This window comes from Protomyctophum bolini (genome assembly GCF_963924005.1).
Source record: "Protomyctophum bolini genome assembly, chromosome: 7".
In the NCBI taxonomy this organism is placed as follows: domain Eukaryota; kingdom Metazoa; phylum Chordata; class Actinopteri; order Myctophiformes; family Myctophidae; genus Protomyctophum; species Protomyctophum bolini.
Genome location: NC_137868.1, coordinates 30,127,013 through 30,139,278, shown reverse-complemented (window position 1 = coordinate 30,139,278; position 12,266 = coordinate 30,127,013). Strand labels below are relative to the sequence as shown.

General features: G+C 41.1%; 1 protein-coding gene across 1 annotated transcript in view; it reads left to right on the top strand.

Annotated features, from left to right (window-relative positions):
- Positions 1-12,266, top strand: part of dnah5 (dynein, axonemal, heavy chain 5) — a gene marked incomplete at its 5' end in the record, with an annotated part of 130,147 nt that overhangs the window by 50,022 nt on the left and 67,859 nt on the right. Inside the window, 11 exons of the mRNA XM_080768878.1 lie at positions 205-377; positions 2,614-2,684; positions 2,788-2,895; positions 3,404-3,591; positions 4,927-5,121; positions 5,313-5,447; positions 6,368-6,475; positions 7,033-7,186; positions 7,760-7,906; positions 9,369-9,610; positions 11,106-11,282. Of these exons, the coding sequence (XP_080625004.1) occupies positions 205-377; positions 2,614-2,684; positions 2,788-2,895; positions 3,404-3,591; positions 4,927-5,121; positions 5,313-5,447; positions 6,368-6,475; positions 7,033-7,186; positions 7,760-7,906; positions 9,369-9,610; positions 11,106-11,282 (1,698 nt within the window). The remainder of the gene's footprint in view (positions 1-204; positions 378-2,613; positions 2,685-2,787; positions 2,896-3,403; positions 3,592-4,926; positions 5,122-5,312; positions 5,448-6,367; positions 6,476-7,032; positions 7,187-7,759; positions 7,907-9,368; positions 9,611-11,105; positions 11,283-12,266) is intronic.

Genomic DNA, 12,266 nt, shown 5'->3' with positions numbered 1-12,266 from the left:
ATTATTTCCGTGGGAAAGTTTGCAGTTTGTTGTTGTGCTCGTGAGGTAAGAAACCCTAGGGGGGCTTATGCGAGAACCGCACCGTATTACATTACATACAATATGAATGTATTAACATTAAACATTCTGCCATATCCTACATCTTCCCTGTATCCCTCTGTCTGCACCCATTGCTTATCCTTCCTCTGCCCTCTCTCTCTGCAGTGCCGGCAGCATGTGAAGAGCCCCAGTGATTTTGAGTGGCTGAAGCAGTGTCGCTTCTACTTCAACGAGGACTCTGACAAGATGATGATCAACATCACAGACGTTGCGTTTGTCTACCAGAATGAGTTCCTGGGATGCACTGACAGGCTGGTCATCACGCCACTGACTGACAGGTACACGGTCACACTGAAACACAGAAAGATACGAGATGTTTGTCTAACTAAGAGCAGGTCCATGGGCTTGACAGGTAGGGAACACGAACATACACGCACTCACGCACATACAATTTACAATTTACAATTTAGGCATTTAGCAGACGCTCTTAATCCAGAGCGATTTACATTAAGCAAGAACAAAAAGCATGGGGAATACATCACATAAAAACATTTATCATGAAACATGCGTAAGCTAAGAAAGTAACAGTGGAATATCTATAATGAAACTATACATATAAGCTATACATCTATACTACTATGATATACATTATGTACTATGACGTGCTATGACTACATACAATGCACATACGCATGCACGCACGCACATACACAGTGCCCATGGAGGGGAATGTTTTTTAGGAGACGGTTTTGAAGACAGGACAGGGGACAAATAACGAGCAGAGGAGGAGAAAAGATGCGTTGAGGGAGTTGTTAGGGATGCTCTGAGATAACGGAATCACCTGTCTCTGACAGGGTACAAAAGAGAGAGCGATAAACACAGGGGGAAAGAGGTGTATAATCAGGAGGGGGATGCATCCACAGATAGAGACAGAGGCAGGAAGGCAGGCAGACAGACAGACAGACAGACAGACAGACCGAAGGACGGACAGACAGACACGCGGGAGCACAGAGCAAGATGAGAAGAGACAGAGGAGAAAATAGATGAGAACAGACAGCAGCATGGAGCCACCAGCAGACATCAGACAGCTAGCTCCCCAGAGAAGTGGCATCCTTCAGGCCTCATGGCCTCAGCACTTCCTAATGCCTGACTCCCTGTTATTCTGTATCTCTGCACCCTGTTGTTTTCTCTTTCTCTCTCTGATGTTGACTGCTTCCATGTCGGATGAGAATTAATTGAGGCCTTGACCCAAACAGTGGGTCGGGATCCATGTTTGGGTCGCGGATCCATTTTTATGGGTCACAACAGGCAAATATCAAATATGTCTGATTCAGTTTCAATATCAGTTTATTATTTCCATGAAGCCCGGACGGCTGGCGTAGACGTCCGGACACCTAGGGCTCTATTTTCGTCCATGCTAAACACCTTCCCTAACCTACTTTTGCTATTTTGAAAAACATTTTTGAATAGTTAAAATAGCCAATCTACATCGACACGTTGTGAGCTTGTAGATTGCCTATTTTAACTATTCCATTTTTTTTTTCAAAATAGTAAAAAAGGCAAAGAAATGTAGGGATAATGGGTCGAGCATGGATGAAAATAGAGCCCCTACGACTCCATTTTCGTCGCCGCCGTTACCTGCGACGTGGCCCACAAGTCAGCCGCTGCCCGAAAATTACGAATATAGGAGCTTGCTCTGTCCCTAAATGGTATTTTGGTCCAGCGTCACCCGCTATCTATTATGCCGACACCGGTATTTCAACCCAGCAGCTGTATCTTGGGGAAAATCACAGAAAAAAGCATATTGCGGCCCACAACACGGCGCATTGTGAGCTCATGGATCGTCTATTTTCAGTGAAGATATTTAATAATGAGCGAAAACAGAAAATACACTATAGTATAGCGCCCTGAGCACCACCACTCAACAACATATGGGGTTTAAGTGTTTTTTTCAACTGAACGTTGAAGTTCAGCTGGGTTGAAGCTGCTGAAGACAAGTATATACTCGAGTATGCAAAAGTGCATTTTATTTTGCGCCTAGAGGTGTGGTCATATGCGTGTTGGCACGCTTTCCCCTAAATTGCTATTTTGGTCACACACATTTGGGAAGGCGCATAGTGGTTTTTAAAAGCACCCGTAAGCCGTATGCCAATTTAGTTTGGTATAGAGCGGTGCGCACCGTGCGCCTGCAATGGAGATGTCCGGAGTCAGGCTGCTTCATCTGATCATCCTCCTTATTCTCTTATGCATGTCTTTGTAATTTTCCTATAATCAGCAGAAGTGTCACTTTCTTATGTCCATTGTGTTTATATATGAATAGTCAAAGACGTTTTTTGACTTAAGTTGTGCCAGCCATTGTGCACGATTCCATTTGCTTGTTCTGTTTCATCACCCCATAGCGCAGCAAATGGGGTTTTCCCGAAATTTCATTTTCGCTGTGTGTGTGTGTGTGTGTGTGTGTGTGTGTGTGTGTGTGTGTGTGTGTGTGTGTGTGTGTGTGTGTGTGTGTGTGTGTGTGTGTGTGTGTGTGTGTGTGTGTGTGTGTGTGTGTGTGTGTGTGTGTGTGTCCTGCAGGTGCTACATCACTCTGGCCCAAGCGTTGGGCATGAGTATGGGAGGCGCTCCAGCGGGTCCTGCAGGAACAGGTAAAGCTGAGTGTTATTAACTCTTATGATATATATATAATTAAAGAAAATACAAATTAAATGTAAAAAACATACTGAAATCCTATGTTTGCATGCTTGTCAGGTAAGACAGAAACCGTAAAAGACATGGGCCGCTGTCTCGGAAAGTATGTGGTTGTCTTCAACTGCTCTGACCAAATGGACTTCAGAGGTCTGGGAAGGATTTTCAAAGGTGAGAGACCTATAAATATATGAATATATATATTTTTACAATATACTGTATCATGAATAACTTGCTACAGCAAAATGTATAATAGAAATAATGTAAAGGTGTGGGATTTGGTACATGCAGTTGTAGTCAATTAATGAAATGACCAAAATACAATATTGTTGCTGTCAGGCAGAAACATTGTATCTCCATATTTCAACTTGTAATGTTTTTCCTCCCATAAATTAATGCCCTAAGTTGTCGTACAAGAGTGTCATGCAAAAGTTAATACAATAGCTGATCTACTACAGTGTATCACATTTTTGACGGGTTTCATAAATATGGAACCAATGTAGTAAGGACATGTGACAAAAATAATTACTGCATTGAATCCATTGGAATACAGGTTGTTTCCTGAAAAGTAATGAGTGTAAACTGTACAAATGTTGACTTTTCAGAGTTCAGTTAACATGTGTGAATCCAGTGTCTAGGTCTGGCCCAGTCAGTTAACATGTGTGAATCCTGTGTCTAGGTCTGGCCCAGTCTGGCTCGTGGGGCTGTTTCGATGAGTTCAACCGCATCAATCTCCCCGTGCTGTCGGTGGCAGCTCAGCAGATCGCCATTGTCCTCACGTGCAAGAAGGAGCGACGCAAGAACTTCATCTTCACCGACGGGGACAATGTGGAGATGAATCCAGAGTTCGGCATCTTCCTCACCATGGTGAGGATCAGGGCAGGGGACACTTCAACGTTCAGTTGGAAAAAAAACACTTAAATACGTTGTTGAGTGGTGGCGCTCAGGGCGCTATACTAGTGTATTTTCTGTTTTCGCTCATTATTACATTTCTTCACTGAAAATATCCATGAGCTCACAATGCGCTGTGTCGTGCGCTGCATTGTAAGTTTGCCTGTGATTTTCCCCAAGATACAGCTGCTGGGTTGAAGCTGCTGTGATGGACCAAGTATATACTCGAGTATACAAAAGTGCATTTTATTTTTGTATTTTTTTATGAAGATTATGCCTGTATAATCTCACAACGTCTTGCACTTGAGCCACCAGAGCCCCCTGCCTACATGTTGAGAACCACTGCTCTATTCCACTAATAAGCTACCACAAGAACAATGTTTCTGTTATGCTGGAATTAAAGCATCATCTCACATATCGGCTATTTTACTGATTTATCAAGCATTCATATTTAATTCACAAAGTAAAAATGTAACACTATTTAAGTAGTATAAAGGTTAATTGACTCTCCAGACGTGAAATGATCCACGCATATGGGTTATTTTGCAACCTTTTATGTACTATACGTATATTTAACAAGCTAACTTGGTATTATTTTAGTTATATAGTATAATATTATTACAACAATTCATTATTCAGTAAATGGAGCATCGTAGAATGGCTCTTGCGTGCTGAGAAGGGTAAGAGATTATACATATTAAGTTAGAGGGATTGTTGTGAATTTGTACAGTACAGAGTGAGCATTAGCTTAGCAGAGGTGGTTCTGAGATGAGTCCAGGGGGATTTCCCTTGCTCAAGGCATAATGACTTCTCTAAACTCTGATTATCTGATTACATCAGATAATTAAAGCCCCAAATGTACTGTAGGGGTTCTGTGTATGTGCAGCTAATAACTTCGCAATGGAAAACAATGTTAATAAAACAAAATGGAATTTGCTGTTGAAATTTTAATTTCTTTGGATTGTTATACAGAGACCATGTAATTTTTTTTAAATCATTCACATTTTCTTTTCCATTATATGTTAAAATAATATTCAAACGTTTATTTGGGGTATTGTGTAACTAGTAAATGCCAACCAAGTTAAATGTCTAACTTTATTTCCTACGGTATGTGAAAATGCATCCTTGTCTTGTCCACCAGTGAAATGTATCCGATAGAGCCTATAGAGTGTAGAAATGTAATCAGTCCATTGGGTTACATTTTTAGACTCTTGGAGTAGTCAAACTAACACAGAGGATTTTATTGTATACTTACTGTAAAACCACAAGTCAGATTCTGATTTCAAATCTTTATATTTTTCAACTGATCAGAACCCAGGATACGCAGGTCGCCAGGAACTTCCTGAGAACCTGAAGATTAACTTCCGATCGGTGGCCATGATGGTTCCCGACCGTCAGATCATCATCAGAGTCAAATTGGCCAGCTGTGGGTTCATAGATAACATTGATCTGGCCCGCAAGTTCTTCACTCTGTACAAGCTATGTGAGGAACAGCTCTCTAAGCAGGTACGTAGAAATATACTAATGTTTAGTGTGTGTACTGCACCACATAGGCTATAGTATAATGCCTGACATTATAGGCTCGATTGCCAGGCCAGGCGGACCATTTGCATTTCTTCATAATGCTGTACATATATTGTATATAATACTAATATGCATATTTAAATCACACCTCCCATCTGCATTCATGCTTCCAGGTGCACTATGACTTTGGCCTGCGGAACATCCTGTCAGTGTTACGGACTCTGGGTGCTGCCAAACGAGCCAACCCCAACGACACCGAGTCCACCATCGTCATGAGAGTCCTCAGGGACATGAACCTGTCTAAACTGGTCAGTAGTATAGTTATACAATAGAACAGAACCTGTCTAAACTGGTCAGTAGTATAGTTAATAACAATAGAACAGAACCTGTCTAAACTGGTCAGTTATAGTTATACAATAGAACAGTAAGTTTAACCACTATAAACCTATTACACTAAGAATGTGAATTACTCTTGTGATGGGAGTCCGCAGGCAAATACATGTAAGTGTGGCTGTCTAGGTGAAAAAGTTTGAGAACCACTGCAATAGACTTTACAGAATGCAATTATAACCATGAAGAACAATGACTCATTCCTTATACTAGATGACTGTTTCTCAACGTCGGGTCCGGGGCCCACCAGGGGTCTGAATAGATCCTTATGGGTCTGTACACTCTCAGTTTAAAGATTGTAGATTGGGACCACAGAGAAAAAATAAAAATGAATTGGTGATCCAGGGCGTAATGCTTTAAACTGGGGGTCCTTGAAATGAAAAGGTTTGAGATTGACTAGATCTACAGTATAGATGGATAGATCTCTGGAATAAAATCTAATCTGGTCCAGTCATGTGAATGAATAAAAATAACATTTGGCAGACTGGGACACAAATGAACCCTACTCTGCACGTGCATGCTGCGACTCATGTAAACCTGCTTCTTTCCATCCAAACTCTCCATCACTCCCTGTTCATTTCACTGATTGTGTGTGTGTGTGTGTGTGTGTGTGTGTGTGTGTGTGTGTGTGTGTGTGTGTGTGTGTGTGTGTGTGTGTGTGTGTGTGTGTGTGTGTGTGTGTGTGTGTGTGTGTGTGTGTGTGTGTGTGTGTGTGTGTGTGTGTGTGTGTGTGTGTGTGTGTGTGTGTGTGTGTGTGTGTGTGTGTGTGTGTGTGTGTGTGTGTGTGTGTGTGTGTGTGTGTGTGTGTGTGTGTGTGTGTGTGTGCTAATGCCATTAGATTGATGAGGATGAGCCCCTGTTCCTGAGCTTGATTGAGGACCTCTTCCCGGGCATCCAGCTTGATAAAGCAGGTTACCCTGAACTGGAGAGGGCAATCGACATACAGGTAAGAAAGAGAAAGGAGGAGTGTACAGTATATGTGTGTATGTGTGTGCGCTCTCTGCCTCTAACACAAGCGCACACGCTTGTGTTAGAGCTTAGAGGGAGTGGTTGGTGGGGTTGAAAAGAAACACAGGAAATCATAGAAGAGACAGAAAGAAAAAGAGAGCCAGAGACAGATATGCTCAGTCTACTGTATCTTAAGTTTCATGTCACCCATAATTGCCTCAAGATATATTGCTCTGAAAGAAATAAAGCATTGCATTGTTTGCCATTTCTAAAGTATCAGTGGCAAGTAGAAAGTGCTGAAAACAGATGTCGACATCAGCTATCACTATTGTCTACTGTTCTCATAATTTGTGTGTTTGCTTGCATTCTTTTCGTGAATGCACTTTTTTCTGCATCCCTGAATCTGTATGCAGTATGTCCTGTGACTTAGTTTTTGTTGTCTGCATGAAGTCTGAAAATTCAGCATTTAAGATTCAAATATTCAGTATAAGAGTCAAATTATTGGATCCTTGACAATGCAATAATAAGTCTGTCTGTCTGTCTGTCTCGGTGCAGGTTGAAGATGCCGGACTCATCAGCCACCCTCCATGGAAGTTGAAGGTCATCCAACTGTATGAGACTCAGAGGGTCCGACATGGCATGATGGCTCTAGGACCTAGCGGGGCTGGGAAAACCACCTGTATACACACACTGATGAAGGCCATGACAGGTTTGTGTGTGTGCAACTGTGCATGCACGCACGTCCACATCCACGCTTGTGTTAGAACGACAGAGGAAAAACAGTGTCAAGTGTCAATGACGCATTACATGAGTCAGCCTGTTCACATTGTCTATTTCATTGTCTATCTAAAGTTTGAAATAAAAAGACGTTTACATTCTGCATTGCTCCACCTCATTTTGGAAGGTCTGTGCCACACTTCGGCACTCCAAAATATAACCCTGCTCTCTACATTATTCTGTGTAATTAACTCTGGTCAGTTCACAAACTAGCTTGACTCTCATCACACCTTAGCACACTAATATCCATACACTATGTAATGCTGTCTGAAGGCCATAGTTATAGAAGACTGACTGTACTGTATTATACTACTGCGTGTATAAATGTTTACTCTACTCTCAATGTGTTAACGCTGTCATTTGTGTATTATATGTAATAATAATATACAGTATACATGATGCCAGCAGAGATGTTATGCTTTGTGCCAGTTTCTCTAGAGAGTCCTGTATATTTATGGTATTCTGCAACTGAAATTGATTGTGATTTTGTGTGTGTGTTTGCCAGATTGTGGCCAACCACACAGGGAGATGCGCATGAACCCCAAGGCCATCACAGCTCCTCAAATGTTTGGCCGCCTGGATGTCGCCACCAATGACTGGACTGATGGCATCTTTTCTACGCTCTGGAGGAAAACCTTGAGAGCCAAGAAAGGTTTGAGTGACTTCAATGTTGTTGATTTTCCCGACTTTTTGCCCGAGATGAATTGAGTCGAGTTGTGATTAAAGGACCACTTCACCACTTTTCAACATTTATAATAGGTCCTCTAATACTCATGATAAAATGGCACCATTTTTTTCCTACTCAGTCTGTGTCTCATAGGAGGGCTATGGGAAGTTCAGAAACCCATCCACCAGTGTCATCATCATGGACAGATTTTCTTTTTTTTAAACAAGATTGTTTTTTTTACAAAAATGTTTAGATTTGTATTATTGTGAGAACGATGGCTTGCCATTTTATCATAATTATTAGTGAAGATCTATTATATGAAGATAGGTTGAAAAGTGGTAAAGTGGTCCTTTAACCACATGAACACTAGCTTCTCTATTCTGTGGCAAATATTCATTGAAAATACCATCGTTGTCAGCACGTTTTTGATTATTTTCAATGAAGATTGAACTTGAAGAAGGTAGAAGTAAACCGGTGTTGGCTCTCTATAAACAATTAGTATGAATCTTTAGATAGGTAAGGTGCTACATTTTAATATTATTCAATTTAAGTACTGCCATTTTAATGAATGATGCGTTCTATCTTTCCCTGGGACTGAGTGTACCAGTCCACACAAAATATTTATGTTAATCCAAACCAAGTAAAGTGGCTAACAAGGGATCCTTGCTTCACATTTGCATCTTCTGTTATGTATTCATGTCGACGATGTTGTCATGAAAATAATTATGGGTTGGTTGAGAATATGATGTATCATTTCATTAAAACACAGCACAGATGCATGGAATGTTGAGGAAATTGGTCCCTACATTCAGAGTTACAGAACTAAGAATAAATTGCGCTTAAACCGCCTGAGATGCAGCATCTTGTTTTCAAATCAGAATGTTTTGCTTTCTGCTTAAGTAAAACTTGGGTTTGTGAGTCTGCATCTGGGAGTAAAAGTGTAGCTGTTTGTGCATTTCAGTATTTAATTGTTTACATGCTATATTACTGTGCAAAGAGTACAGTATTCTTTTAATCTCAGGCCGACATTCCTTCTCTCTCTGACTATTTCTTGTTTTTTGTTGTTTCATCATATCATCATTAACTAGAAATGCTGCTGCTGTTATCAGCTTTGAGCCTTTGAACCGTATTCTGGTTCTTGAACCATCTCCATCTCCAAGTGTCATCAGGACGACCTACAGTGGAGATGCTAGTATAGTCATATATTGATCACACATGTTGAACTATGATTCCACAAATAACATGGTGACTATGATATGTTGGCGTATACTTTATTTTTCTTGCATAATCATTGTTTTTAATCTTGAATTAGAGCCCTGCCGCTAGCAGTGTTCTAATTCAAGATTGATGATTGTAACTAGCCAAACATCTTTAATTCAACCATTAAGGATTGCAATGTTTGTCATTCGGTTTGTCCCTCCAACTCTTTCCTACCAAACATTCTTAGGAGAACACATCTGGATAGTCCTAGATGGCCCAGTAGATGCCATATGGATTGAGAATCTGAACTCGGTGTTGGACGACAACAGAACACTGACTCTGGCCAACGGGGATCGCATACCCATGGCTCCCAACTGTAAGGTGGTGTTTGAGCCACACAACATCGACAACGCCTCGCCAGCCACCGTTTCACGCAATGGCATGGTGTTCATGAGCTCCTCTGTCCTCAACTGGAGCCCCATACTGGAGGTATAGTCAAATTATTCATTATTAATATTATTAATTAGTGTTTATGGCTGTAATAATAATATGCACATGGATCAAAACATTCGCTCTGAGCTACAATGCCTCCAGTCTGGAGTTCTATAGTATATACAGTATAGGTCTTGTGAGTGGGAGGAGAGGGAGATAGGGAGAGGTCAAATGAAGGAGGAGAGGGAGATAGGGAGAGGTCAAATGAAGGAGGAGAGGGAGATAGGGAGAGGTCAAATGAAGCCAGAAGGGATGGAACGGGAAGATACTTCTCTGCGGTAGGTAGGTTGAAGTCAACCAGTAGAATCAAGGGGGTGCCATCTTCCGGAAATGAGCTGATCAGAGAATCTAGTTCTTCCAGGAAGTTCCCGAGAGTTCCTGGAGGGTGATAGAGCACAATGAGGGTGAGGGGGACTGGTTGTGATATTGAGATAGCATGACATTCACATGTGGACAGAGAAAGGTGTGAGAGATTTAAGACACGGACATTCCACGCGGATTTGCTATACTAGTTTGTGGACGATTCATTGAGCCAAATCCCTTTGCAGCTGTTCATTATATCTTTAAAGGGCAACAAGCAGCAGGGATACAGTTTGCTTTGACAGCACATTTGAACACCCACTTTTACAGATACATGTGTTGTGCATGTGCACACACACTGAGACCATGTGTGTGTGTGCCAAACACCAAAATACATATTGCTCTCAAGACCTGTCCAACGCCCACATGCTCACTGACCCCCCGGAGTACTTGGCTGCAACTGATTTAATGAGCACAGAGAACAAGCCTCCTCGCAATACTCCTCCGGGGTGGTGGCATATATAGCTTCAAAGCAAGATGCTTTTCATCTTGCTTTGTCAGATTGTGTACACAGAGAGAGAGGGATACACAACATGGTGAGCCATGGAAAAGACAATGTAAAAATCTCTTTATGTCTAATTGTCTATGGAAAAATGCTTTACCCGTCCCTGAGAATACAGAAGCAGGATTGTTCCTTCTGTAGTCACATTTATAAAGATGATGGTGATGATAATTGTGTGTGTGTGTGTGTGTGTGTGTGTGTGTGTGTGTGTGTGTGTGTGTGTGTGTGTGTGTGTGTGTGTGTGTGTGTGTGTGTGTGTGTGTGTGTGTGTGTGTGTGTGTGTGTGCGTGTGCGCGCGCGCGCGTGTGTGAGCACTCGTGTATGTGTGTGTTTTATTTCAGTTTTATATCAGTGTTTTAATTCATCAGTGGAGAAATAATAAACTCAGATTTTATAGTGTGCCTTTGTGTCATTTAGCTGTAGAATTGAGTTGCAACTAAACTTGAGTATACATTCTCTAATGAGAAAAGAGAGAATGAACACTCAGATTAAATTATTGTCTCTGAGGTGCACAGCCCAATACAGCCAGCGCTCACTTTTGAGTGCTTGCTGTCTTTTTCTTTTCCTATAAATTAAGCAATACCCCACTAAAACAAATCTAAATGACTGACAAAAACATAACTTTTTCAGGGCTGGTTGAAGAAACGCTCCCCTCAGGAAGGTGATGTGCTGAGGGACCTCTTCTCCTCCTCCTTCCCCGAGCTCTTTTCCTTCAGTGTTCAGACACTGGAGTTTAAGATGGAGCTACTGGAGGCGTTTGTCATCATGCAGTGCATCAACATGCTCCAGGGACTCATACCACCTAAGGTAGGCTGATGAGTCATCTCTGAGTACTCTCTCAACGGTCAGACATAATGCAGAGTCAGACAAATATTTTGCATTCGAGTTCAAAGGAATAGTTCACCCAAAAGACTACTCACCCTCATGTGAGTTGAGAAAAATGCAGCCTTTCTTTTCCCACATAACACACAGTTAGAATGACAATTTAAGCATTTAGCAGGCACTCTCACCCACTTACAAAGTGCAAGATCGGTAGTGCCAGGAACCCCTAGTCAACAAACGACAGGATAAATGGTCAAATAAATAGAGTGCAGAGAATTCATGTGCTACAGTAAAGCCTTGACGACTGTAGGATACTAGGTAAACACAAACATAGAATAATAGTTTTTTTTGTCAAGACAAAAGACAGTACAGTGTACATGAAATGATACCAAAAGCATAACGCCACCAAAACAGACAAAATCTGTCAAAATGACATGCTATCGAGTATCTAAATAACATTCTTGCCAGTTGTGGAAAAGTAACCACCATACGTATATCTACACTACAGTATCTCATTTAGGCAACTTTGCAGCGAAAGGCACAAAAACCACAACTAAAACTAAAGTTAATGTTCTCTAAAAAGTGCTAAATATTTACTATGAAATTAATTCATACAGCTCATACCTCATAATACATGTCTTTGGAAGAAAAATGATTGCACTCAACGACACTGAAAATGAGTTTAATTACTCAGTATAATTTTGAGAATAAATAAAAGTTGAATGAATGTATGGCATAGAGCTCTTTTTAGGAATGTAAATATGAGGAGATTATATGTTCTTGTTGAGCAGCACATGAACACAATTGTTTTCGTTTCAGACTTAGATTATGCAGCACAAGCTGTATGGAATCTTTTCATGATCACTGTTTGTGACCATTGACTTCTGTAGTTTCTGAGAAAGCTGCCAAAAGGTCTTGACTCTTGTTGGCAAATGCCTCATATATTTTATCCATGTTTCAACTGGCATG